Source organism: Oncorhynchus gorbuscha, linkage group LG10, assembly GCF_021184085.1.
Source record: "Oncorhynchus gorbuscha isolate QuinsamMale2020 ecotype Even-year linkage group LG10, OgorEven_v1.0, whole genome shotgun sequence".
Classification (NCBI taxonomy): domain Eukaryota; kingdom Metazoa; phylum Chordata; class Actinopteri; order Salmoniformes; family Salmonidae; genus Oncorhynchus; species Oncorhynchus gorbuscha.
The window spans coordinates 12,832,593-12,858,555 of NC_060182.1; the positions used below are offsets into that span (position 1 = coordinate 12,832,593).

The window sequence follows — 25,963 nt, forward strand, 5'->3', positions numbered from 1 at the left end:
AGCAACATGTACAATGACCGACAAAGACAAATGAGAGTGGGAGTATATATACAGTTATTGAGTGGGGATTGGAACCTGGTGTGTGTAATGATGACGAGACATGTCCGGGAGTTGATGAGTGAAGGGCGTTTGCCAGCAGCAGGTTCGGCAGCAGCTAGAAGGCCTGAGCTGGACAGGAGGGGGAGCCAAAGCGAAGGCTGGTGTGACAATGGTCTTCTGTTTCACATGAGGAATAAAACCCATTTCAATGGCAACATTTGAAATGATCCTCTATTTCACATGAGAAATAAAAAAAGGTGTCTTTTTTTCATTAAACATATTATATAGATCCAGTGGATCCACTTTGCTTTGTGGCTGGAGTTTCACTTTGGTTGTGAGCAAACTAAAGTCTACTGTACCTCATCTTTGGCATTAGAGAGACAATCTGGTATGTTGGTGTGATAGATAAGTAAGAACAGAGAGAAGGCTGAGACAGGCTTTAGTCAACTCCTGTTAGTGCCTATGAGACTGACTGACCTGTCCCAGCCTTTACACACACACACACACACACACACACACACACACACACACACACACACACACACACACACACACACACACACACACACACACACACACACACACACACACACACACACACACACACACACACACACACACACACACACACACACACACACACACACACATCCCCGATCTGACACGTCACACTCAAGAAGATCAAGAGCCTCGGCCCTCTTTCTGCCAAGGACTCTGCTCTATTCATTAAAGAGATTTCTCTTTTTAATCTCAGAGGGGCAACCTAGATTTAGGAAGGTTAAGAGTAAGTAAACATAGAATTAATTCATGTATTCTTCAATGGCAAAGACAATCTACAAAAAACTTGAACAAAACATCCCTTATCTAACTGTTAAATTGTGTTATCTAATTTCTATAGAATATTCCTGGAGTTCCTATTTCATTTCCCAATAGGTATGTGAATAGCACCTTCCCGTACATATACGTGATTTACACTTAACCTGCACATATTTCTATGTACCGTATTTGATCCACAGCATTTGATACACAGTATTTAATACACAGTATTTGATACACAGTATTTGATACACATTATTGCTCATAACACATAACATAAATGTGAGAAAGCAGCACGGAAATACAAATAACAAAAATGTGTCAGACAAATCATCCAACCATATCTTATTGACAGGAAATAGAATAAAAATAGAAACCATCAAAAAATTAGGACATTGAGTCATCAGGCCACTCGGGTTGTATGATCCAAATTTAGTCCCTTAGCTGTTCAGCTGTTTCTATCATACACATATTCAGCCTCAGTGGACCATTTCCTCTGCCCCGGGCCTCCTGTGCTCACAACAACGCAGAGATCAAGTGAATTATTTCAGCTATTGTGGCAGTACACCCACTGGGGATCTAGATCATGCACTCATAGCTTTTTTTGCCTCCCAGTAAAATAATGTTAACATCCTGTCCTGTCCTCCTACACAATCTGACCTTGACATTCCCAGGTGATTGTTTTTTTCCTCTCTTTCTCTGTGTGTGCGTGTGTGTTTGTGTATGTTTCATGTACATTATTGGTCTGGAGTAGGTATATGGGGATGAGGGGGGGGGTAATAAGCCTGTCTATACTTAGGGTTTGCCTGCAGCTATGCTTGCATGAGAGAGGGAGAACGAGAGAGAGAAAAATAGGGAGGATGACAGAGAAGGGAGGGAGAGGTGGAAGGGAGGGGCTGTGTGACTGTGTGAGTATGACGCACATTGATCTCCTCTCCTGCGTTGTGACTGGCTGCTACGGCTGTCTGTCAGTGAGCTAAGTGGCTGGCGATACAGGGAAGGAGAGCAGATAATGAAGCGGAGCTCACCAGCGGCAGTCTCCTCTCATTGTCTCAATGGCTGCACACGCGTTCCTCCTGCTCTCCTCTGCCTTGCTGTCTGCCCTCAGCCAGCCCACCCTGTCCTTTGATCAAGTGCCTGCACTCCTAGAGAGAAGGTAAATACCCTCTGTGATTTGGGAGAGAGATTGGGGAGGGGGGTTCAAGGATGCTGGGAGGCTGATGTGCAACAAGGGTCTTTCTTCCTCCCTCTCTTTCTATCTTTCTTTCTTTCTTCTTCCCTCTGTCTCCCTCCCCTTCTCCCCCTTCCTGTCTCTCTCTCTGTCTTTCTATCTCTCTCCCTCACTCTCTCCCTTCCTGTCTCTCTGTCTCTCTCCCTTCCTGTCTCTCTGTCTCTCTCCCTTCCTGTCTCTCTGTCTCTCTCCCTTCCTGTCTCTCTGTCTCTCTCCCTTCCTGTCTCTCTGTCTCTCTCCCTATCTCTACTTAAACACACAAGGCATCACATCTGATAACGATGCTGCTGCTGTAAAAGCGTTGTTGAATCTGTGGTTGGATACTGTATGGTTGTGTCTATTTTAGCATGCATCAGGCATTTGTCATTGATCACACGGCTGTTGTCTGTCTGGCATGGAGCAGGTAAATAAGGCCAGGACAATGGAAGGCCAGGTAAATAAGGCCAGGACAATGGAAGGCCAGGTAAATAAGGCCAGGACAATGGAAGGCCAGGTAAATAAGGCCAGGACAATGGAAGGCCAGGTAAATAAGGCCAGGACAATGGAAAGGAGGGGAGAGGAGGAACAAAACAAAGGGATGGGACAGAGGAGAGGAAGGGCTGGTCTGAGGGGCTCTGTTTACAGATGAAGAGAAAGAGGGAGAGAGAGGGAGAGAAAGAGAGAGAGAGAAAAAGAAGGGTGAGAAGGTGGATGCTACTCGGTCTTGTCTGTGTACACACGGTCCTGCAGGTCAGATGTAGCAAGATTAAATATTCAGAGGCCAAACCCAGGCAGTACAGACCTGTCTCTGAGAAGAGAGAGAGAGCAAGAGAGAAAGTGAGAGAGCGAGAGAGGGCCTTTGTCAACACTGCTGCTAGGGGCATTGACGTTGGGAAAGGTGCAGGAATCAATGTTTACCTCTGCATGGAATTTTTATCATTGATGGCAGAGAATGATTTTTCTTTCTCAGCACCACACAAAGGGGGGGGGGGGGGGCAATGTTGAGGCTTTACGCTTACTCTCTTGGAGATATACTTCATAACATTACAGTTGTATTCACTATATAACAATTACAATCAATACTACATTCAGAACTACTGGTTGTTGTGAGGATTCTAATGGTTTTCTGTTGATATTCATGGGGGTGGCAGGTAGCCTAGTGGTTAGAGCGTTGGGCCAATAACCAAAAGGTTGCTAGATTGAATCCCTGAGCTAACAAGGTAAAAATCTGTTGTTCTTAACTGACTTGCCTAGTTAAATAAAATAAAAATATTTCAGATGTGAATATTTTGGCAATTTTCGCTTGGCTCTTCAACTAAACAATTACCGGGACAGTAATACTTATGTTTGTTTCCAATGAATAGTTTCACATACTATAGAAATGTTTACACAACCAGACAAATACATTCTGTTTCAAAGTAATTGTATATACTGTATTTCCATGCTAAATGAGTCATTCCTCGCAAATTTAGACAATGTCAACAGGCTTGACTAATTCTTTGTTTTCTCATTGCTTTGACCATCAGCTACCTTAGTTGCATTACTTTCTTCTATCTTTCAAAAGTTAAACCTGCATCTTCAAAACAAACAGAAGACAATAACTGATATAGTTCTCCCATGTGTTCGTCTGTCTTACTACATACAGTATATTGGTTCCTATCTGCTCTGCCACAAACTGAAATTCTGTTATATAAAAATAACTGCCTTTAATTTCAAAGATCTATATTCACTGGCTAGAGGTTCATAGAGACGGAAGTGTACATTCAGGGGGGAAAGTAGGATGGTAGAGAAAGATCCATATGAAAGGTACTGTAGAAGGGTAGCTTTAGAGTTTCAATAGGAATGTTATTAGCTAGACCAGGGCTCTACAAGCCTGTTCCTGTAGATCTACCGTCCTGTAGGTTTACACTCCAACCCTGTTCCTGTAGGTTTACACTCCAACCCTGTTCCTGGAGAGCTACCGTCCTGTAGATTTACACTCCAACCCTGTTCCTGGAGAGCTAGCGTCCTGTAGGTTTACACTCCAACCCTGTTCCTGGAGAGCTAGCGTCCTGTAGGTTTACACTCCAACCCTGTTCCTGGAGAGCTAGCGTCCTGTAGGTTTACACTCCAACCCTGTTCCTGGAGAGCTACCGTCCTGTAGATTTACACTCCAACCCTGTTCCTGGAGAGCTAGCGTCCTGTAGGTTTACACTCCAACCCTGTTCCTGGAGAGCTAGCGTCCTGTAGGTTTACACTCCAACCCTGTTCCTGGAGAGCTAGCGTCCTGTAGGTTTACACTCCAACCCTGTTCCTGGAGAGCTAGCGTCCTGTAGGTTTACACTCCAACCCTGTTCCTGGAGAGCTAGCGTCCTGTAGGTTTACACTCCAACCCTGTTCCTGGAGAGCTACCGTCCTGTAGATTTACACTCCAACCCTGTTCCTGGAGAACTAGCGTCCTGTAGGTTTACACTCCAACCCTGTTCCTGGAGAGCTAGCGTCCTGTAGGTTTACACTCCAACCCTGTTCCTGGAGAGCTAGCGTCCTGTAGGTTTACAATCCAACCCTGTTCCTGGAGAGCTACCGTCCTGTAGGTTTACACTCCAAACCTGTTCCTGGAGAGCTACCCTCCTGTAGGTTTACACTCCAGCCCTATTCCTGGAGAGCTACCATCCTGTAGGTTTACACTCCAACCCCAGTTGTAACAAACCTGATTCCGTTCATCAAGCAGCTATTTATTAGAATCAGGTGTGCTAGATTAGAGTTGGAGTGAAAACCTTCAGGATGGTAGCTCTCCAGGAACAGGGTTGGAGTGTAAACCTACAGTAGGGTAGCTATAGACTCCGGACGAGAGCCATGTCCAACATCACAATACCTTTTAACCGATGAACATTCAACATGCCTGTTATCTTAAACTTACCTGTAAAACATAGAGTACCAGTCAAAAGTTTGGACACCAACTCATTCAAGGATTTTTCTTTATTTTTTAAACTATTTTCTACATTGTAGAACAATAGTGAAGACATCAAAACTATTAAATAACACATATGGAATCATGTAGTAACCAAAAAAGTGTTAAAGAAATCCAAATATATTTTATATTTGAGATTCTTCAAAGTAGCCACCCTTTGCCTTAATGACAGCTGTAGTGTCTTAACACTTAGTACTTATTTATGTAATAAGAAAGACTCTGAATACAAGCAATTGAACTGGAGCTTCACATTTACTCAAACAGGTTAGTACCAGAATAACATAGAACAATACTGCGCATGACCAAGGGCGCTTCATCCTTAAAGGGGACATCAGTAATTAACAGAACATAACATTCCTTCTCTTATACAATCAGAGTTACTTTTACCAAACCACAACTGAAACATTTCCCAGAACTTGTTGTAGTTATTTTGCATCTTTTAATTTGAACTTGAACAGTTAGTTTTTGTTTGTTTGTTTATAAGTCTAGTCTGTCTGGTGGACGGTGCCTTCATTCTGGGTAGCGCCTCAGATTGTCTGGAGGCTCCTGAACATCCTCAGTGTGTGCTTGTTCCATTATAGCGTCTGCTATAGCAGCACCTTCATCAACACGTTCCCTTCTTTCAGCCTGGGGTCTCTCTACTGCCCCACCGTCCTCTACAGTTCCTTGTGTGTCACTCTCGGGAGCTCTCTGTGCCTGTTCTCTCTCGATTGTTGTGCTGTTTTCCGTGGAATGCATTTGGTTAATGTGACGCCGCCACATTATGTCTGGGCTCACTTGAACCTGGTAAGTTCTGGGTCCCGTTTGTGTGTGTACGGTCCCTCTTGTCCATTTCCCTCCTCTTCTGTAGTCTCGCACCATCACTTCCTGTCCTGTTTGGAGATGGCGCTCCCGGCCACCGGAGAGCATCTTGGCTTGTTTGTTCAGCACTTCATTACGCCTGTTTGGCTTCATGATGTCCAGCTGTGTGCGGAGAGGCCTCCGAACATCAGTGCGGCTGGGCTTTCATTTGTTGTGGCATGTGGGGTGTTTCGGTAGGAGGCCAGGAACTTGGCCAGTTTTGTTTGCAAAGTCCCTTCGTCTCGTTTTGCTGCACAGAGTCCTTGCTTTAGGGTTTGCACAAAGCGTTCTGCCAGCCCATTGGTGGCAGGGTGGTATAGAGCTGAAGTTGAGTGTTTGATTCCATTTACTGACATGAATCTTGTAAACTCTTCACTTACAAAAGCTTGCGCGTTGTCACTTACCAGCTGCAGTGGCAAACCGAAGCGTGCAAACGTTGTTCTGAGACACTCTATCGTCTGAGCTGAGGTGGAGGAGTCAGTGCAAAACACCTCTGGCCATTTGGAATGGGCATCAACTATAACCAGAAACCTGTGCTTTTCAAAGGGACCAGCGTAGTCGACATGAATTCTCTGCCATGGCTCTGCGGGCCATTCCCATGGGTGGACTGGGACAGGAGCAGGCATGTGAAGGGTTTCCAAACATCCACTACAGTTCTTTGCCATATTTTCTTTATCTGTTGGTCCAGACCTGGCCACCAGAAGTGGCTCCTTGCGAGCAGCTTCATTTTGACAATTCCAACATGACCTTCATGTAGTTGCTGCAAGACTCGATGTTGGCATTTCTGGGGTATCATGACTCTCATTCCCCACATCAAACATCCCTGGTACGTTGTAATTTCGTTTCTCCGCTGGAAATACGGAGTCAGCTCCTTTCTGCCAGTAGCTGGCCATCCTGACATGGTGTAGGTGTACACTTTTGACAAGGTCACATCTTTCCTTGTCTCATGTTTGATAACTGTGCTTGTGACCGGTAGTGCCTCGAGCTGAGCGGTATGGAACATGTCCACTGCATCCACCCTCCTTTGCCTTTCTCTTGTACATGGCAGTCTGGATAATCCATCTGCATTTGTGTGGAGGGATGACGGCTTAAACTCAATGTCATACATATGACTGGCAAGGAACAGGGCGTATCGCTGTAACCTGGCTGCTGTCATTGCCGGAACCTTTCTTTGGACTGAAAATGGAAAGCAACGGCTGGTGATCTGTAACCAGTGTGAAACGCTTGCCATATAGGTATGCGTGGAATTTCTTGACGCCCCACACTAGTGCCAGTGCTTCTTTGTCGATTTGTGAGTAGTTTTTCTCTGCATCATTCAATGTTCGTGACGCAAATGCAACTGGCCTCTCGGACCCATCTTTCAGTGTGTGTGAAAGGACTGCCCCTAATCCATAAGGGGACGCATCACAAGCCAACTTCACTGGCATTTCAGGGTCGTAATGCATCAGGACCTGTTCAGATGTTATGAGCCGTTTTGCCTCCAGAAATGCATTTTCACATTGCTCTGTCCATCGCCATGTCCTATTCTTTTCCAGTAGCTGATTTAGAGGCTGGAGTACTGCTGAAAGGTTTGGGAGGAATCTTCTGTAGTAATTGATCAGTCCCGTGAAAGATCTCACTTCTGTGATATTTTGTGGTCGTGGTGCCTGTACCACTGCCTCGCTCTCATCCAACACCTCCCACACTGCCCCTACTCGGATGGTATCGCGCCGTCCCAACCTTCGCTCTCTCTCTCCCGCTACTCTCTCCTCTTCCATCCTATCATCTCTTCCCTCCGCTCAAACCTTCTCCAACCTATCTCCTGATTCTGCCTCCTCAACCCTCCTCTCCTCCCTCTCTGCATCCTTTGACTCTCTATGTCCCCTATCCTCCAGGCCGGCTCGGTCCTCCCCTCCCGCCCCGTGGCTCGATGACTCATTGCGAGCTCACAGAACAGGGCTCCGGGCAGCCGAGCGGAAATGGAGGAAAACTCGCCTCCCTGCGGACCTGGCATCCTTTCACTCCCTCCTCTCTACATTTTCCTCCTCTGTCTCTGCTGCTAAAGCCACTTTCTACCACGCTAAATTCCAAGCATCTGCCTCTAACCCTAGGAAGCTCTTTGCCACCTTCTCCTCCCTCCTGAATCCTCCTCCCCCCTCCTCCCTCTCTGCAGATGACTTCGTCAACCATTTTGAAAAGAAGGTTGACGACATCCGATCCTCGTTTGCTAAGTCAAACGACACCGCTGGTTCTGCTCACACTGCCCTACCCTGTGCTCTGACCTCTTTCTCCCCTCTCTCTCCAGATGAAATCTCGCGTCTTGTGACGGCCGGCCGCCCAACAACCTGCCCGCTTGACCCTATCCCCTCCTCTCTTCTCCAGACCATTTCCGGAGACCTTCTCCCTTACCTCACCTCGCTCATCAACTCATCCCTGACCGCTGGCTACGTCCCTTCCGTCTTCAAGAGAGCGAGAGTTGCACCCCTTCTGAAAAAACCTACACTCGATCCCTCCGATGTCAACAATTACAGACCAGTATCCCTTCTTTCTTTTCTCTTCAAAACTCTTGAACGTGCCGTCCTTGGCCAGCTCTCCCGCTATCTCTCTCTGAATGACCTTCTTGATCCAAATCAGTCAGGTTTCAAGACTAGTCATTCAACTGAGACTGCTCTCCTCTGTATCACGGAGGCGCTCCGCACTGCTAAAGCTAGCTCTCTCTCCTCTGCTCTCATCCTTCTAGATCTATCGGCTGCCTTCGATACTGTGAACCATCAGATCCTCCTCTCCACCCTCTCCGAGTTGGGCATCTCCGGCGCGGCCCACGCTTGATTGCGTCCTACCTGACAGGTCGCTCCTACCAGGTGGCGTGGCGAGAATCTGTCTCCTCACCACGCGCTCTCACCACTGGTGTCCCCCAGGGCTCTGTTCTAGGCCCTCTCCTATTCTCGCTATACACCAAGTCACTTGGCTCTGTCATAACCTCACATGGTCTCTCCTATCATTGCTATGCACACAACTAATCTTCTCCTTTCCCCCTTCTGATGACCAGGTGGCGAATCGCATCTCTGCATGTCTGGCAGACATATCAGTGTGGATGACGGATCACCACCTCAAGCTGAACCTCGGCAAGATGGAGCTGCTCTTCCTCCCGGGAAGGACTGCCCGTTCCATGATCTCGCCATCACGGTTGACAACTCCATTGTGTCCTCCTCCCAGAGCGCTAAGAACCTTGGCGTGATCCTGGACAACACCCTGTCGTTCTCAACCAACATCAAGGCGGTGGCCCGTTCCTGTAGGTTCATGCTCTACAACATCCGCAGAGTACGACCCTGCCTCACACAGGAAGCGGCGCAGGTCCTAATCCAGGCACTTGTCATCTCCCGTCTGGATTACTGCAACTCGCTGTTGGCTGGGCTCCCTGCCTGTGCCATTAAACCCCTTCAACTCATCCAGAACGCCGCAGCCCGTCTGGTGTTCAACCTTCCCAAGTTCTCTCACGTCACCCCGCTCCTCCGTTCTCTCCACTGGCTTCCAGTTGAAGCTCGCATCCGCTACAAGACCATGGTGCTTGCCTACGGAGCTGTGAGGGGAACGGCACCTCAGTACCTCCAGGCTCTGATCAGGCCCTACACCCAAACAAGGGCACTGCGTTCATCCACCTCTGGCCTGCTCGCCTCCCTACCACTGAGGAAGTACAGCTCCCGCTCAGCCCAGTCAAAACTGTTCGCTGCTCTGGCCCCCAATGGTGGAACAAACTCCCTCACGACGCCAGGACAGCGGAGTCAATCACCACCTTCCGGAGACACCTGAAACCCCACCTCTTTAAGGAATACCTAGGATAGGATAAGTAATCCCTCTCCCCCCCCTTTAAGATTTAGATGCACTATTGTAAAGTGACTGTTCCACTGGATGTCATAAGGTGAATGCACCAATTTGTAAGTCGCTCTGGATAAGAGCGTCTGCTAAATGACTTAAATGTAAATATGTGTTTTGTGCAATCCATTACAGTCAATCTCATGTCCACAGAAGACAATCTTGTCTTTGAAGAACTCACACTTCTTTAAGTTTGCCTGTAGACCATACTCTTTCAGTCTTTTCAGGACCTCTTCCAGGTTAGCCAGATGCTCTTTGTCGGTGCGTCCTGTTATGATCATGTCATCCAGGATACACTGGGTTCCTGGGATTCCTTGCAAAATCTGGTCAATAGTTCGTTGCCAAATAGCTGGGGCTGATGCAATGCCAAACACCAGGCGGTTATACCTGTATAGACCTTTGTGTGTGTTTATTGTCAGGTACTGTTTGGAACTCTCTTCAACCGGTAGCTGCAGGTAAGCCTGTTTCAGATCGATTTTACTGAAGTGTTTCCCACCAGCTAGTGCAGCAAAGATGTCATCCAAGCGTGGTAGGGGGTATTGGTCCACATGCAACATTGGATTCACAGTTACCTTGAAGTCCCCACACATTCTAACAGACCCGTCTTTCTTCACAATAGGAACTATGGGTGTGGCCCATTCGCTTCTGTCCACTTTCGTCAGGATCCCTGTATCCTGCAGGCGATCGATTTCCGCTTCCACCTTTGGTCTCAGGGAGTATGGAACATATCTGGCTTTGCAGAATTTTGGGTTTGCATCATCTCTTAGTACAAGTTTTGCTGTGAAGCCTTTTAATGTTCCCATCTGATCACTGAAAACTGTGTTGTATTTATTCCGTAAGTGTTCCAGTGTTTGGTCTGTGCCTTTCTCTTTGGACTGGAACGTGTGGAGCATTTTCAAGTCACACCAATTCAGCTTTATTTTTGAAAGCCATTCCTTGCCAAATAATGGGGGGCCAGTTCCAGGCACCACATACAGCTGTAACTGCTGTGTTTGCCCCCCATAATGCACTCTGACCTGCAACGCCCCCATTGGGCTCAATCTCTCTCCTGAGTATGTCTTCAGCAACACATTTGTGTTCTTCAGCTTGATAGCCTTAAAGTGCTCATTGTAGACAGTAGTGGAAATTATAGACACTGCAGATCCTGTGTCCAGCTCCATTTTGAGGGGTTTGCCTTCGATATCTGGTGTCACCCATATTATGCTACTGCTGGGAGAAGTCACTGTGTTTAACTCCATTGTACCAATTAATCGTTCATCTGAATCACTGCCACTGTTCTCTGCTAGTGCATTCACAGACCCTTTCATTTTCTCAGTTTTCCTGTTGTGACTGAATTTGGCTTTGCATGCTCTTTGAATGTGCCTGATGAGCTCTGATTCTGTGAGCAAACGTTTTTGAATGTGTTCATGTTTCAGTCCACAAACAAATCTATCCCTTAATGTGTCATTTAGGTTCTCTCCCAACTGGCAATGTTCAGACAGTTTCTTCAACACTGCTACATATGTACTAACACCCTCCCCCTCATTCTGATCTCTCTTGTGGAAACGAAAACGTTCCGCGATGAGGAGTGGTTTAGGTGATAGGTGATTTTGCAATATCTCCACAATCTCTGTGAATGTTTTATTTGAGGGCTTCAGAGGGGCAGTCAGATCTCTTAGCAAACTGTATGTTTTTGGGCCAATTAAACTCAACATCGCTGGCACTCTCTTGTTATCAGCAATGTCGTTTGCAATGAAGTACTGTTCCAGTCGTTCAATGTAAGTTGCCCAGTTTTCTTGCGTGTCATCAAACACATCTATTTTCCCGATGCTAGCCATTCTCTTTACCTCCGGCTCCACGGGTCTTTGATCTGCCGCCTCGTTCTCGTCAGCTCTCCCCTCGTCCTCACTGCTTGCTAGCTGTTGTGCTAAAGGGTCAAAATCTCCCTCTCTTCCTACGAACTCCATCTGTATTCGTGATGCACACTGCAGGTAATCATCCTCGGCGCCATTGTAGTGTCTTAACACTTAGTACTTATTTATGTAATAAGAAAGACTCTGAATACAAGCAATTGAACTGGAGCTTCACATTTACTCAAACAGGTTAGTACCAGAATAACATAGAACAATACTGCGCATGACCAAGGGAGCTTCATCCTTAAAGGGGACATCAGTAATTAACAGAACATAACAACAGCTTTGCACACTCTTGGCATTCTCTCAAACAGCTTCACGAGGAATGCCTTTCCAACAGTCTTGAAGGAGTTCCCACATATGCTGAGCACTTGTTGGCTGCGTTCATACTGATTCATACATTTTATTTTTGTTCCTATTGTTTTACCTCTCTTATCAAAGTACTCATAAAACAGAGGACTATTTTCTGATTAACTTAATCTTGACCAGTAGCAGGGTTCTGAATCCTGATCCCAAGCAGACCTCACTATATTTATCACACCTCCAAATCTGTCCTGAGGTCAGTTCTTAAGCATGTCACCTGAGTAGCAGCAGGGGACCTTAGAGTCTCTCTAAACGCTTTAGTCTTAATCTGCTCTAATAGTCTATTATTAGTCATCACCTGCATGTACAATTAACATATCAAAAGCATGTAGGAAGGAGTAACGCAGACAGGATATTGGTGCTAAGTGATAATGTCTCCTGACCAGGATAACACAGGTTACAACCTCAACGAGGCTTCCCTGAATAAATGAAGGGTAAATAACACAGTTTACAACCTCAACGAGGCTTCCCTGAATAAATGAAGGGTAAATAACACAGATTACAACCTCAACGAGGCTTCCCTGAATAAATGAAGGGTAAATAACACAGGTTACAACCTCAACGAGGCTTCCGTGAATAAATGAAGGGTAAATAACACAGGTTACAACCTCAACAAGGCTTCCCTGAATAAATGAAGGGTAAATAACACAGGTTACAACCTCAACGAGGCTTCCCTGAATAAATGAAGGGTAAATAACACAGGTTACAACCTCAACGAGGCTTCCCTGAATAAATGAAGGGTAAATAACACAGGTTACAACCTCAACGAGGCTTCCCTGAATAAATGAAGGGTAAATAACACAGGTTACAACCTCAACGAGGCTTCCCTGAATAAATGAAGGGTAAATAACACAGGTTACAACCTCAACGAGGCTTCGCTGAATAAATGAAGGGTAAGTAAAACAGATGACAATTGAAACTTATCCTGGTAAATGACTTGATGTATAAGACAGAGGTAGAGAGAGGCCCAGAGAGGTAGGAGACGCTGAGAGTTCATCGAGGTACCAATCTCCATCTCTGTAGAGCAGTGCTTCTGAACAGAGTCACTGCATTGGCAGAGCGGGCTTGTCCTGTTTACTGTTTGATGCATACCACACCTGCTCCAGCATAGCCAACTCAGCCCAGTAGAGAGTGTATGTGTATCGTTCTGTTGTTTGTGTTATCGTTTATCAATGTATGTTTGTGTGTGAATGGGTGCATGGTATACAGTACATCTCCATGAATGTCTGTGTGTCTGGACAGGTGTATGACTCTTTGTATATTTGAATATGCAGATGCTAGTGCGTATAGTTTATATGTGCCTGTTCCTTCTGTATGACTGTGGGTCCATGTGTCCCTGTGTGTCCTGGTGGCAGGTAGCCTAGCGGTCAAGTGCATTAAGTCAGTAACCGAAAAGGCGCTGGTTTGAATCCTAAAGCCGACTAGGTGAGAAATCTATTGGTGTACCCTTGAGCAAAGCACTTTAAAGTAATTGCTCTGGATAAGAAAGTCTGCTAGATTACTAAAATATAAATGTGTGTTTGTCTTCTTGTGTTGATGAGTGCCTCTGTGAGGTGAGCCAAGGAGTGGCTGTGGAATAGCTTTGATTATATAAAGGGCCTGTTCAGCACTCGGGCTCCGTGTGACAGGGTCAGCCAGTAACAGGGTTGCAGCTGACCTGGCCAAACTGGCACAGGAACAAACGGCGGGGCTTACTTGCGTTTATATACAAACACTTGCAAGGCAGCCTCTTCCTGCCAGCTGAATCCTGGGTATTCACTCGTGTGTGGAGCTGTGGAGTTTAGGAAACCGGGCTGACGGAGGACCTATTAGTGTAGTTGAGGGTAAAATGAGGTCTTTAGTGTCATTCGGCGCCGTAGGCCCTGTGTTGATTTAGTTACGTTCTATGCATATTGGGTGTAAATCAGATGTTTTTATTGAGTGGCCGTGTTGTTATGCGTCTGTTATTTAACGCTGGGTGCTGGGCAGGAGAACAGATACAGGTGATGAGGCACAGACGTCCACCAGCCTGGCACGCTATCACAGTCTCACATGCCAGGTCAAAATGACAAACGGCACCACGGCACTACTAGGGCATACACACATCCAACACATCAACTTCCAACATCATTATCTCAGCACCTCCATTTTAGGGTAAGCTCAGTCTACATTAGATCTACTGTAGCCTGCATCAGAGAAGCTAAACTCCATCGTAATTTGATTCATACACAGAACAGCAGCTTACTCTACATAGTGTGCGCAATGGAGAGGAGCAAAGGGAGACTACAAGGGACACTATTATCACAACAGTGGCGGCTGGTGGATGGGAAAATTGGAGGATGAGCTTATGGTAATGGTTGAAATGGGATAGAAAAGCCATCAAATACTTGGAAACCATGTGTTCATTATCATGACAGCCCATCCAATCAGAAAGTTCTGGGTCAATAAAGGCAACGGGACATTAGGAAAAGTGCTCCGGGGGGGGGCAGGTAATCCAAAAGAAGGTGACCTTGCTTAATTAAGGAACATTAATGAATTACGCATTTGCGTATTTAATTATGTGTAAGTAAACGCGCGCCATCAGCAGCAGGGAGCCACTGTCTGCAGAACACTGCCTGGTCTGAAAAGCATTGAGTTCATCAGTGGTATTCCACTGTCTGCAGAACACCGCCTGGTCTGAAAAGCATTGAGTTCATCAGTGGTATTCCACTGTCTGCAGAACACCGCCTGGTCTGAAAAGCATTGAGTTCATCAGTGGTATTCCACTGTCTGCAGAACACCGCCGGGTCTGAAAAGCATTGAGTTCATCAGTGGTATTCCACTGTCTGCAGAACACCGCCTGGTCTGAAAAGCATTGAGTTCATCAGTGGTATTCCACTGTCTGCAGAACACCGCCTGGTCTGAAAAGCATTGAGTTCATCAGTGGTATTTTTTCTGTCTCTGTAAATGAAAAGGACAACACTTTTTGCTAAATAAATACGAAATAGCAAGATTATTATTTTCTAAAAATGTGAATCTACTAAAAGGTAGAGAAACACCATGCTGTTGTTGTGCATCCCTACGTCTAAATAAATACCAATGAAATGTTCCTTAAGTTCATCAACTCTCCTCTGCTTGGAAACAAAACTAGACAATTAGGCTGTTGTATCCTTTCTGCAACCTCTGTGCATGTTTAGACATTGTAACTCTGCTTCCTAACATGTAGCTAGAATAAGATAAAGGAGGATAAAAGATTAGACACATAGGTCATAGGGCAAAGAAGTCAGGAAATAGGCATGACAGGTAGCTCTTCCAATTGTCCCCAATGTGCATGGTCCTATTATCTACTGTTCTCCACAAATAGTGCCTTATTCTTTCCCCAACTAATCAAAGCCAGCTTGGTTGAAGCCTATGATTAGTTAATATGTTGAATCACATGTAGGTCGATTGCTTGGCTGGAACAAACGCCTGGACACATACAGGCTTTTCGAGGATAAGAATAGCCACTCATGGTCTAATCTCTCTTCTTGTCATGCAGCTGGACCTGGAGAGTTCTCAGTGCATCCTGGTGCTCTCCCGGTGTAAAGGATGTGAAACTGCTAGCTTGGACCTGGAGAGCTCTCAGTGCATCCTGGTGTAACGGATGTGAAACGGCTAGCTTGGACCTGGAGAGCTCTCAGTGCATCCTGGTGTAACGGATGTGAAACTGCTAGCTTGGACCTGGAGAGCTCTCAGTGCATCCTGGTGTAACGGATGTGAAACGGCTGGCTTGGACCTGGAGAGCTCTCAGTGCATCCTGGTGTAACGAATGTGAAACGGCTAGCTTGGACCTTAAGAGCTCTCAGTGCATCCTGGTGTAACGGATGTGAAACGGCTAGCTTGGACCTGGAGAGCTCTCAGTGCATCCTGGTGTAACGGATGTGAAACTGCTAGCTTGGACCTGGAGAGCTCTCAGTGCATCCTGGTGTAACGGATGTGAAACGGCTGGCTTGGACCTGGAGAGCTCTCAGTGCATCCTGGTGTAACGGATGTGAAACGGCTAGCTTGGACCTTAAGAGCTCTCAGTGCATCCTGGTGTAACGGATGTGAAACGGCTAGCTTGGACCTGGAGAGCTCTCAGTGCATCCTGGTGTAACGGATGTGAAACGGCTAGCTTGGACCTGGAGAGCTCTCAGTGCATCCTGGTGTAACGGATGTGAAACGGCTAGCTTGGACCTGGAGAGCTCTCAGTGCATTCTGGTGTAACGGATGTGAAACGGCTAGCTTGGACCTGGAGAGCTCTCAGTGCATCCTGGTGCTCTCCTGGCACTAAACTGTTTTTAACCCCAGAAACGCTGCTCCTGTGTTCCACCCCTACACTAATCCTGATCCCTCAGTCAGGTGGGCTGGCAATGAGTTGCCCCTAGCCTGGCAGGAACTTCCCCTGGTGTGTCCACCTGACCTCCTGGAAGAATGCTAACTGATACTAGGTTGACCTTTTTCTAATCTAACGGATCCTGAAAAGCAACCCCTCTAGCCACCGACCTCTAACAGCTCACTTCTCAGAACTAACTAAGCCTGTTATAATAAGACTAGTAATTGTCCTTGACTTGAGCAACAGCCCCACCAATTATATATGTCAAGTCCAAGCTTGCTTTACCTGGGCCCGGTTTCCCGATAGCGATGGAATTTAAGTCTACAGGTGTTTTAATTATGCATTGTTCCTACAACGGCCCGAAGATGTAACGTGCGTTTCCCAAAACACCACGCAGAGAGAACATTTGCTGAGTGCGTCGTTAGACCATGTGTCGATACTGGTAGGATCGAAAGAAAACCATCGCTGCTCTCGAAATCAGCTTCATCCATTTAAATGTTATGTTAACATTACAACTACTCCACAATACTGACGACGGATCAGCCCCTAGAGAGATATTATCACCAATGGCTGCAAATATTGAGGCGGTTTATTATGCTTAAAAAATAATATTGCACTAAATCACAGATTGGGCACATCATTGCGCTGTTGTTACTCACCATGAAATATAGACAACAATTACAGACAGTAGCCTATTGGCAAAACATAACTCAATTGACTGAACATGGACTTGATTTCATTATGATTGAAACAATTTAGCCACATATGCAGTCATATTGGCTTCCATTTGAGGCAGATTTTTATTATTCACTAGTTTATAACAATTGCGAAGACTTTGGCAACTTTGTATTTGTAGTTAATTAACTTCGTTCTGCAGTTATCGGCAGTCACCGTCAGACAGATAAACTTCTTCATTCTATGTTTAGCAGAGATCTTCTGTGAAGAAAGTGACATGGAAGGGCAAAAAAAAGCATCTAATGACGCACTTAGCTGTTCTACTAGTAATCTTAGGGAGTAGGTAAATAACGAGCGTTTTCAAGTGCAAGTTTAGTAACGATGTCTTTAACGATGCTCTTAGCTCGCAGAATTAACGGTACTACTACGAAGGTTCTAACGAACTTTGCTTTAAGATGCTTTTGGGAAACCGGGCCCGAGGAAATAGCACCAGAGCTCACTGCCTCAGACCATTTAACTGTTCCTGAACAACAGCGTTTGTTACAGCTCTCTAGAAATAGGGTTGGTCATCACTAGACCATGTCACACTGGGCACAAGTTGGTTGAATCAACGTTGTTTCCACGTCAATTTCAACAAAACATATAAATGTGATGACATCGAGTCAACATGGAAAACTGATGGGATTTGCAAAAAGTAAATGAATGAGACAAATAAGTTTTTTTTCATCCAGCCTTTACCTAAATGCAATGAGCTGATTAAAACATGTGTTGGTTTTACTTTGAATTCACGTTAGATAACTCAATCAAATGTTTATCCAAACTAAACATTGAACTGTCATCTGTGCCCAGTGGGGAGTGCCTTTCTGATATCCCTTCCTGAACCCAGATCCTATAGTCTTGAGCCAGGTGGACAAGTGCACAGAGCCATGTTACTGGCAGGTTACTGTCTGATAACAGCAGATGTATAACAACACAGACATGCCCAAGACCGGGGTATTACATTCCCCAGATGGATAGCTACCCCAGAGGAAATGATCAGGGTAGAATTTTCTAAATAAAATATAATTTCTTCCAATCCAGCTGATCAGGGTGTTATTAAACAGCCTATCTATCGCATACCTGGTAGTGTTCAGACAGAATTCCAACAAAGAGTAAAGGCCTATGTAAATGAACATCCCAGCTACTTCTGCACAACGTACTATAGGGCCCAATTCAGTCAAGCAAAGCATAGGTAAAGGTTCACAAGAAAAGGTCAACCAGTGAAGAACAAACATCATTGTAAATACAACCCATATTTATGTTGATTTATTTCAAATGTACTTTTGTACTTGTATTTGCACATCGTTACAACAATGTATAGAGACATAATATAACATTTGAAATGTCTCTATTATTTTGGAACTTCTGTGAGTGTAATGTTTACTGTTAATTTGTGTTTATTTCACTTTCGTTTATCTATTTCACTTGCTTTGGCAATGTTAACATATGTTTCCCATGCCAATAAAGCCCTTGAATTGAATTAAAGGCAAACCTCATAGCAAGTTCACTCACAATGTTTACTTTACACTGAGTTGTCAATTGGGTTAAAAGCTACACTCAGTCCCTGCAAGCTATTCCTCTCACAGACATTGTCATTCGATATTGATGCAAAAACAACGTATAAAGTGCTTAAAATATAGGGCAAACCCTCGGAGTGAATCTGTGCTGTGGTTGTTCTTTATCTATGCCTAAAAGCATTCCAGCTATTTATTTTACTTTTCCTGTTGAAAAACAATATCTCATGTATAAATATGGTAATGTACACAGACCTAAGAGTAAAAAAAAGACATGTTTTGAGAAAAATAGTGTTTTTTTTTTATACCCAACTGCAAACTTCAAGGTGTCCATTCAATGAGTTGGTCTGATGGGTGCACTGTGATGTCATAGGCCTCCCCAGTGCTTGAGGAACAATAGAGGAGTATTAGAATGCACTGTGATGTCATAGGCCTCCCCAGTGCTTGAGGAACAATAGAGGAGTATTAGAATGCACTGTGATGTCATAGGCCTCCCCAGTGCTTGAGGAACAATAGAGGAGTATTAGAATGCACTGTGATGTCATAGGCCTCCCCAGTGCTTGAGGAACAATAGAGGAGTATTAGAATGCACTGTGATGTCATAGGCCTCCCCAGTGCTTGAGGAACAATAGAGGAGTATTAGAATGCCCTGTGATGTCATAGGCCTCCCCAGTGTTTGAGGAACAATAGAGGAGTATTGGAATGCACTGTGATGTCATAGGCCTCCCCAGTGCCTGAGGAACAATAGAGGAGTATTAGAATGCCCTGTGATGTCATAGGCCTCCCCAGTGCTTGAGGAACAAGAGAGGAGTATTAGAATGCACTGTGATGTTATAGGCCTCCCCAGTGCTTGAGGAACAATAGAGGAGCATTAGAATATCCCCCCCCCCTCTTTAAAGGAATTGGGTGCCTTAGTTTTGACACCAGCCTGATCAGGTCTGGGTGCTGATCAGTTCTGGGTACTGATCAGATCTGGGTACTGACTGTACAGCCTGTCTGTAAGTTCACTGCATGCTGAGCAGAGGCAAGGTATTCAAACGCATAATCTAACCAAATTCCCACACGTACACACACACACACACACACACACACACACACACACACACACACACACACACACACACACACACACACACACACACACACACACACACACACACGGATTGAGATGAACCACTGGGGGTTTAAGCCACAGACAGCCTAGCCTGCATGATAAAGCTGGTCGTTATGGATAAATTGACAGAATTATCATGATAAATAGAACCACACGTTTATAATATTCATGTACACTTGTTACCCTACTTTTATATATTACCATACCATTAGCACTACTACTACGGGGCGGCAGGTAGCCTAGTGGTTAGAGCATTGGACTAGTAACCGTAAGGTTGTCAAATCGAATCCCCGAGCTGACAAGGTAAAAACCTGTCATTCTGCCCATGAACAAGGCAGTTAACCCACTGTTCCTAGACCGTCATTGAAAATAAGAATTTGTTCTTAACTGACTTGCCTGGTTAAATAAAGGTAAAATACTACTACTTTGAATGTTGTTACTATCAATTGTACCAGTTCCGTATTTAGAGATGACTTAGACCAAGGTGCAGCATGGTAGGCGAACATCTTACTTTATTTAAAATGAACACCGAAAAAACAACAAAATACAAAATGACCGTAAAGTTCTACAGGCTACACAGCACCTATACAAAATCAAGATCACACAAACTAAAGGTGGAAAAAAGGCTCCCTAAGTATGATCCCCAATCAGAGACAACGATAGACAGCTGCCTCTGATTGGGAACCATACCCGGCCAACAAAGAAATAGAAAAACTAGAATGTCCACCCAAATCACACCCCGACCTAACCAAATAGAGAAATAAAAAGTCTCTCTGAGGTCAGGGCGTGACAGTACCATTAGCCCATATTAGCAGACTGATTTCCTTTCAACTTCACATTTCTCTCGTAGACTATTTATTGGGATTATCGGTATCAGTAAAATGTCCTCAATAAATTGTCGGCGTCAATCATTTTCGTCCCAGCTCTACTGCATGATCAGCCTGGGCAGGACAGGACAATACAAAGCTGACCAATCACAACTATACTGTCAAATGATTGTGTTTATCCTCTGATACTGCATGTTGGCCACAGCTAGTGTCAAGGTTTGATAGTAAATAAAATAAGCTTTGTATTGGGGAGATATACCACCAGCCCCACCCATTACCAATGTGTAGCTGCCACCAGCATGCCAACCTTTTGGCGCCAGAAAGTAGTGGTGGGGTAGTGGTGGGGTAGAGGTGGGGTAGTGGTGGGGTAGAGGTGGGGTAGCAGTGGGGTAGTGGTGGGGGGAAAACATTTACAGTTACATATTGGGATATTATTTTTGACGATATATCATATCCTTTTGGCAATATCATATTTTCACTAGTTGGCTGTACCTGCACCAAAACTCCAGTATTGTTCCTTCATAGCTTGTTGGCTGTACCTGCACCAAAACTCCAGTATTGTTCCTTCATAGCTCGTTGGCTGTACCTGCACCAAAACTCCAGTATTGTTCCTCCATAGCTCGTTGGCTGTTCCTGCACCAAAACTCCAGTATTGTTCCTTCATAGCTCGTTGGCTGTACCTGCACCAAAACTCCAGTATTGTTCCTCCATAGCTCGTTGGCTGTTCCTGCACCAAAACTCCAGTATTGTTCCTTCATAGCTCGTTGGCTGTACCTGCACCAAAACTCCAGTATTGTTCCTTCATAGCTCGTTGGCTGTACCTGCACCAAAACTCCAGTATTGTTCCTTCATAGGTCATTGGCTGTACCTGCACCAAAACTCCAGTATTGTTCCTTCATAGGTCATTGGCTGTACCTGCACCAAAACTCCAGTATTGTTCCTTCATAGCTCGTTGGCTGTACCTGCACCAAAACTCCAGTATTGTTCCTTCATAGTTTGTTCTCCATCTTCTTTTTAAATAGGGAAACAATTTGTTTTCAGCACTTTTATTTCCATGACTGATCTAAACAGACACCGTGCAGCAATAAAATCACTGTATCAAATCGCATTACATATATAATCGTGAGAATCGCAATACATATATAATCGTGAGAATTGCAATACATATCGTATCGCCACCTAAGTATTGTGATATTGTATCGTGAGGTCTCTAGCAATTCCCAACCCTACCAGAATGCTCAGCAGACATTGGCTATGATGATCTGGTTAGTGATCACAAGGTGAACTGCTGAAGGTATAGTATCGTATGGGGACATAGAACATATTGGTTGGCCACTAATAGTATAGCTTGCCTATATTGCCTTGTGCTGGTTTGAAATCTGCTCTGTCAACTCTGAGAAAATATGTGCACGGACATGTAGCTGCATCTTTTAACCACATTTGTCATTTTCTCTTGTCTTTACAGCACAGAAGTGGACTATGTTACAGAGGTCGCATACCCAGCTGTGAGAATCAGAGCGGGTAAATAACAAATCATGTCTCATGATTATGAGCCTGACGCAATCAAGCCTGTCTTAGACATGTTTATGCAGTATCGGTTTAAAAATTACTGCACAAACATACAGCTTGAAGCATCAATGTCCATGTAGGTAGACAGTGTATTTGTAAGCAAGTATATTTTAGCCAAATAGTATTTGACTGTTTTATTTGTGTTTCTGTGTGTCAGGTGGTATTGATGGAATGAGCTTGGTGGCTGAGGGTTATGTGCCCACTGAGGAAAGCACACTCAAAAGATTACTGAAGGTAGAGGTCTCTCTCTCTGTCTCTCTTCTCGCTCTCTTTCTATCCCCGCTCTCTCTGATCCTGTGCATCGTAGTATCACATCGCCCCCTAGGGGACACTGTTCAGATTCTCTACAGTTTGTTTTACTAGTCTTACTATTACTACCGTGATAACTATGTGTGTGGCGTTTCTTATCAATCAATTATATGAATTGATCCAATCTCCCCTCTACCTCTCCTTTCTGCAGCGGGACAGCTGGCACCACCTCAACCAGCATGGCCATGACAAAGGCAAGAGAAAGCTGCTCCAGTCCCCCATATTCGGGCCCTACTCTCCTCTGAGCGTGGCCTACAATGGCAAGACCTGCATCCTGTTCAAAGCCAAGCGCCTGGCCGTCCGCTACAAGAACCACACATTCATAGACCTAACGGAGAAGACCTTCGGACCCAACGCCCCTGTGGACACCAAGGGATCCATCTGCACCAAGGAGAAGGCTACGTAAGTACTGTAAATCATGTCCGACCATGAGTTGTATCGACTGCTATGTAGTTATCAAATGTTTAAATTATACATTCAATCAATGGAGGAAAATATTGTTACAATGAGATGTGTCCTGTATATCTCACTCAGGATCTACCTACTAAAGGCCCGGTCCTTTTCAATCAACATTTGAGTTTTTGTATACAGGCTATCACTGAAATTTGGCGATGTGGAGGACCTCAGGGGACTTGTTATCAGGTTGCAGATGTCCAACACGTTCTACGAGTCGGCAGGGCAGAACTGGTTCACCTTAGACAGCGTCCACATCCACTACAACTGGACCCATGAGGCTACATTCAACGCCAGCGAGGTGTACGCCCCCGCCACCTCCTCCTATCACTGCCAGCATGTCAGCAGTCAGCACAAATATGACACCCTCCTGGTGCCCAGCTCACACACTGACACCTCAGCTAACTGGCACATCACGTTTACTGACTTCCAGGTATGGAGCTTTGACTGTTTTTAATGACTGATTGATTTATCTATAAAAAAAACTTGTTTACTTCACCTTGTAATATTTCCTATTTCCTCTCTTCCTCTCTGCAGATCCAGGCGTTCAACGTCATGTCTGATAAGTTTGCATCGGCCAGCGACTGTGCCACCTTCCTGACCCCAGCCATACTGATGGGCCTGGTGACCTCTCTGATCCTGCTGTTGGTGCTGGCCTACGCTCTGCACATGGTGGTGCACCTCAAACACATCGACCGCTATGAGGAACATAAAGCTATGGTGTATTTCCCACGGAGGCTGAGCAAAGCTCTAGAGCGTAGGGCCTCACAGCAGTACGAGCTACCTGACAAGAACTGCCTGTGAGAGTGGGAGGAAGAGAGAGGGAGAAGATGGAGAGTCGTGGATGCTGGTGAATGAAAGTGGGAAAAACTTGCACCCACACTGTTTTCCATGCTTCCAAATGTTTGTTTACTAGTGACAACTATTTTCACCTGTTGGCTTTTGCCTGTTCTCTATTATAAGACCAACATGTTAACATGTTAACAATACTAAGCTTTCACATTTTTTAAAGCATTAAAACTGTGTTTGTCTACCATCCTTCCTTTTTTCATTGACCTGAACCTTCACATTCATTTCCTGCCTAAGGTTATTGGATGTTAAAACCTCTTGATCGTGGGGTTGAAGGTCAGGAAGAGACCAGGGGCCCTGGAGGGACACAGTGTCACCAAGCTTTCACCTCAGCCAGGCACTGAAGCACCCGATTCAACAGTTAACGACTGCAGCTAACCCTGCCATCGTCCAACCCTGCTTAGGGGTCCTCACCCCTTAGCATAACTGGGCTTTGGTGTGTGGAGTCCCCACTCCCCATCCTAGCATTGACACATTGCCAAATTCATACCAATACAAGGAATCTTTTGTCGAATCTCATGGCATTTTCACTGAATTAGCTGCACTCTGTCATAAATTGAATATGGTCGTCAAGCACAGTGTTTCTAAAATGGAGTGTGAGGACCCACTGGTAGATCACAGACACATCTTACTGTGTTAAGATAGTACTGGAGCTGGAATCTTGTTTGTGATAATCTAGAGGGTATCTCAAGAATTCTAGAGGGTCACAAAACTATTTGGGAACCACTGGTCTGGCACCTGGCTGGAGTGAACTAGATTGGTCACTGTGGCTCTCCTGAACCTCTGGGGTTTCCCACCCTGCCCCTGGCGTAGACTTTTGGGACTTGAATGGACCAGCCGCCAGTCTGAGGGGTTCGACTAACTAGCACAACATGGGTTAGCCTGGCAGGCGCTAATGGCTAACTCTCAACACTAAAGACTAAACATGGAAATAAGCTGCACAAGACTGCCCTTCTGAGGGCAACGAACGACGCGGGTCTATAGGAAGATGTCACTCACTGAGAGTCTGTGGAGTACGGACAAGGGAGGTGAAGGAGCTGCCAGCCTCGCTGCTGGGTTTTTGACTGCCAAAGTGAAGCTAAAGGATTTTCCATTACGCATGACAATGTGAACATGAGAAGTACAGTTACAATGTAAATAACAAATGAAAAACACTCAAATGTACAGATGTATCTCTCAGCTGAAGTTTTTTTTAAATATACAGTGTAATCAAGAAATACTACTAGGTACAGGAAGGCTATTCTACTACTGCTCATAATCACAAGGATATACAGTGCTGTAGATATGTTAAGGTCGTATGATCATAGCTGTTTACTATCTTCAGATGGCGCACAATTACATAGTTATCAGTTAAACATTGTGCTATGAGGATCGGTGACAGTATCAATGCATATTTGTTTTTTTCTACAGTATTACCATATAACACTGTCTGTCTTATAATTGTCTTGAACTGGGCCAGACATGACACCCTAGAAGTACAGTCCAGTTTGTAGGTAGATTCAGCAGTATGACATCATTGTCCACAGTGGGGCGACTTCCTGCTTCACAGACACAATAACAGATTCAAACCTGCCAATATTTGGGGAAGAGCCAATAGGGGTAGTCTTGGCAGATTATACTTTTGTTATTGTTGATTTCTGTAAGCGGGATGTCACCCTGCTGTGTATGATGATGTCATATTGCTGAGTCTACCTTTGATCCAACTGTGACTTTGCAGTACAAATGTAAACATAGGGACGATACTTATGGAATGCCGTCCGTCCGCAAGTACATATAGAGGCCATTATACTCCAGAGACAACACTAGCAACCAGTAACAACATCAGTAACTCACTATTACAGAATAACACTCAGCATGACAGAAAGTAGATCTTACATTCGATATGGCAGTTCTGTCAGTCTGTAGCAGTGTACTTTGGTCATACATGTATCCTACAAACTATGAAACCAGTGGAGGAGGTTTCTCCATGGAACAATTTATGTAGTTTGATCAATAAACAATAATCAAATTAAATTGCTAAGGGTCGCCTTGTTATGTCTGTTGGGTTATTTTGCCTTTGCCACGGTAACAGAATTGCACTGAGACTCAAATGTTTCACTTTAAAATGTATGCCATAAAAAAACATTGATTTCAAGGTTTAACAAACCATACAACTATGCACAATGACTATTTTTTTTACATTTTACACGAAGAACTGTGCAGATGCTAAGTTTGGTAACAGAATTTCAGTAAAATCTCCCTCATAATTATGGATATGAATGTTACTTTCTTCATGGTGATGTAGAGGTAGACAAAGGTAGAAATATCCTCCTTTGAATATTTGGGTATTATTCTACACAC

At 44.9% G+C, this 25,963-nt stretch overlaps 1 protein-coding gene across 2 annotated transcripts; it reads left to right on the top strand.

The window, feature by feature from the left end:
• Nucleotides 1–1,850: 1,850 nt before the first annotated feature.
• Nucleotides 1,851–25,643, top strand: LOC124045566 (V-type proton ATPase subunit S1-like protein). 2 transcript variants are annotated; one of them, XM_046364943.1, is made up of 7 exons: nt 1,851–2,011; nt 21,909–21,964; nt 22,170–22,246; nt 22,473–22,723; nt 22,913–23,207; nt 23,312–23,624; nt 23,861–25,643. In XM_046364943.1, exons 1-6 carry the CDS (start codon nt 1,911–1,913, stop codon nt 23,576–23,578), a joined length of 1,047 nt encoding a protein of 348 aa, XP_046220899.1. In that variant the 5' UTR covers nt 1,851–1,910; the 3' UTR covers nt 23,579–23,624; nt 23,861–25,643. The 2 variants fall into 2 exon arrangements, with proteins under 2 accessions (XP_046220899.1, XP_046220898.1); XM_046364942.1 differs by having other exon boundaries at nt 23,312–25,643.
• The last annotated feature ends 320 nt before the right edge of the window (nt 25,644–25,963 follow it).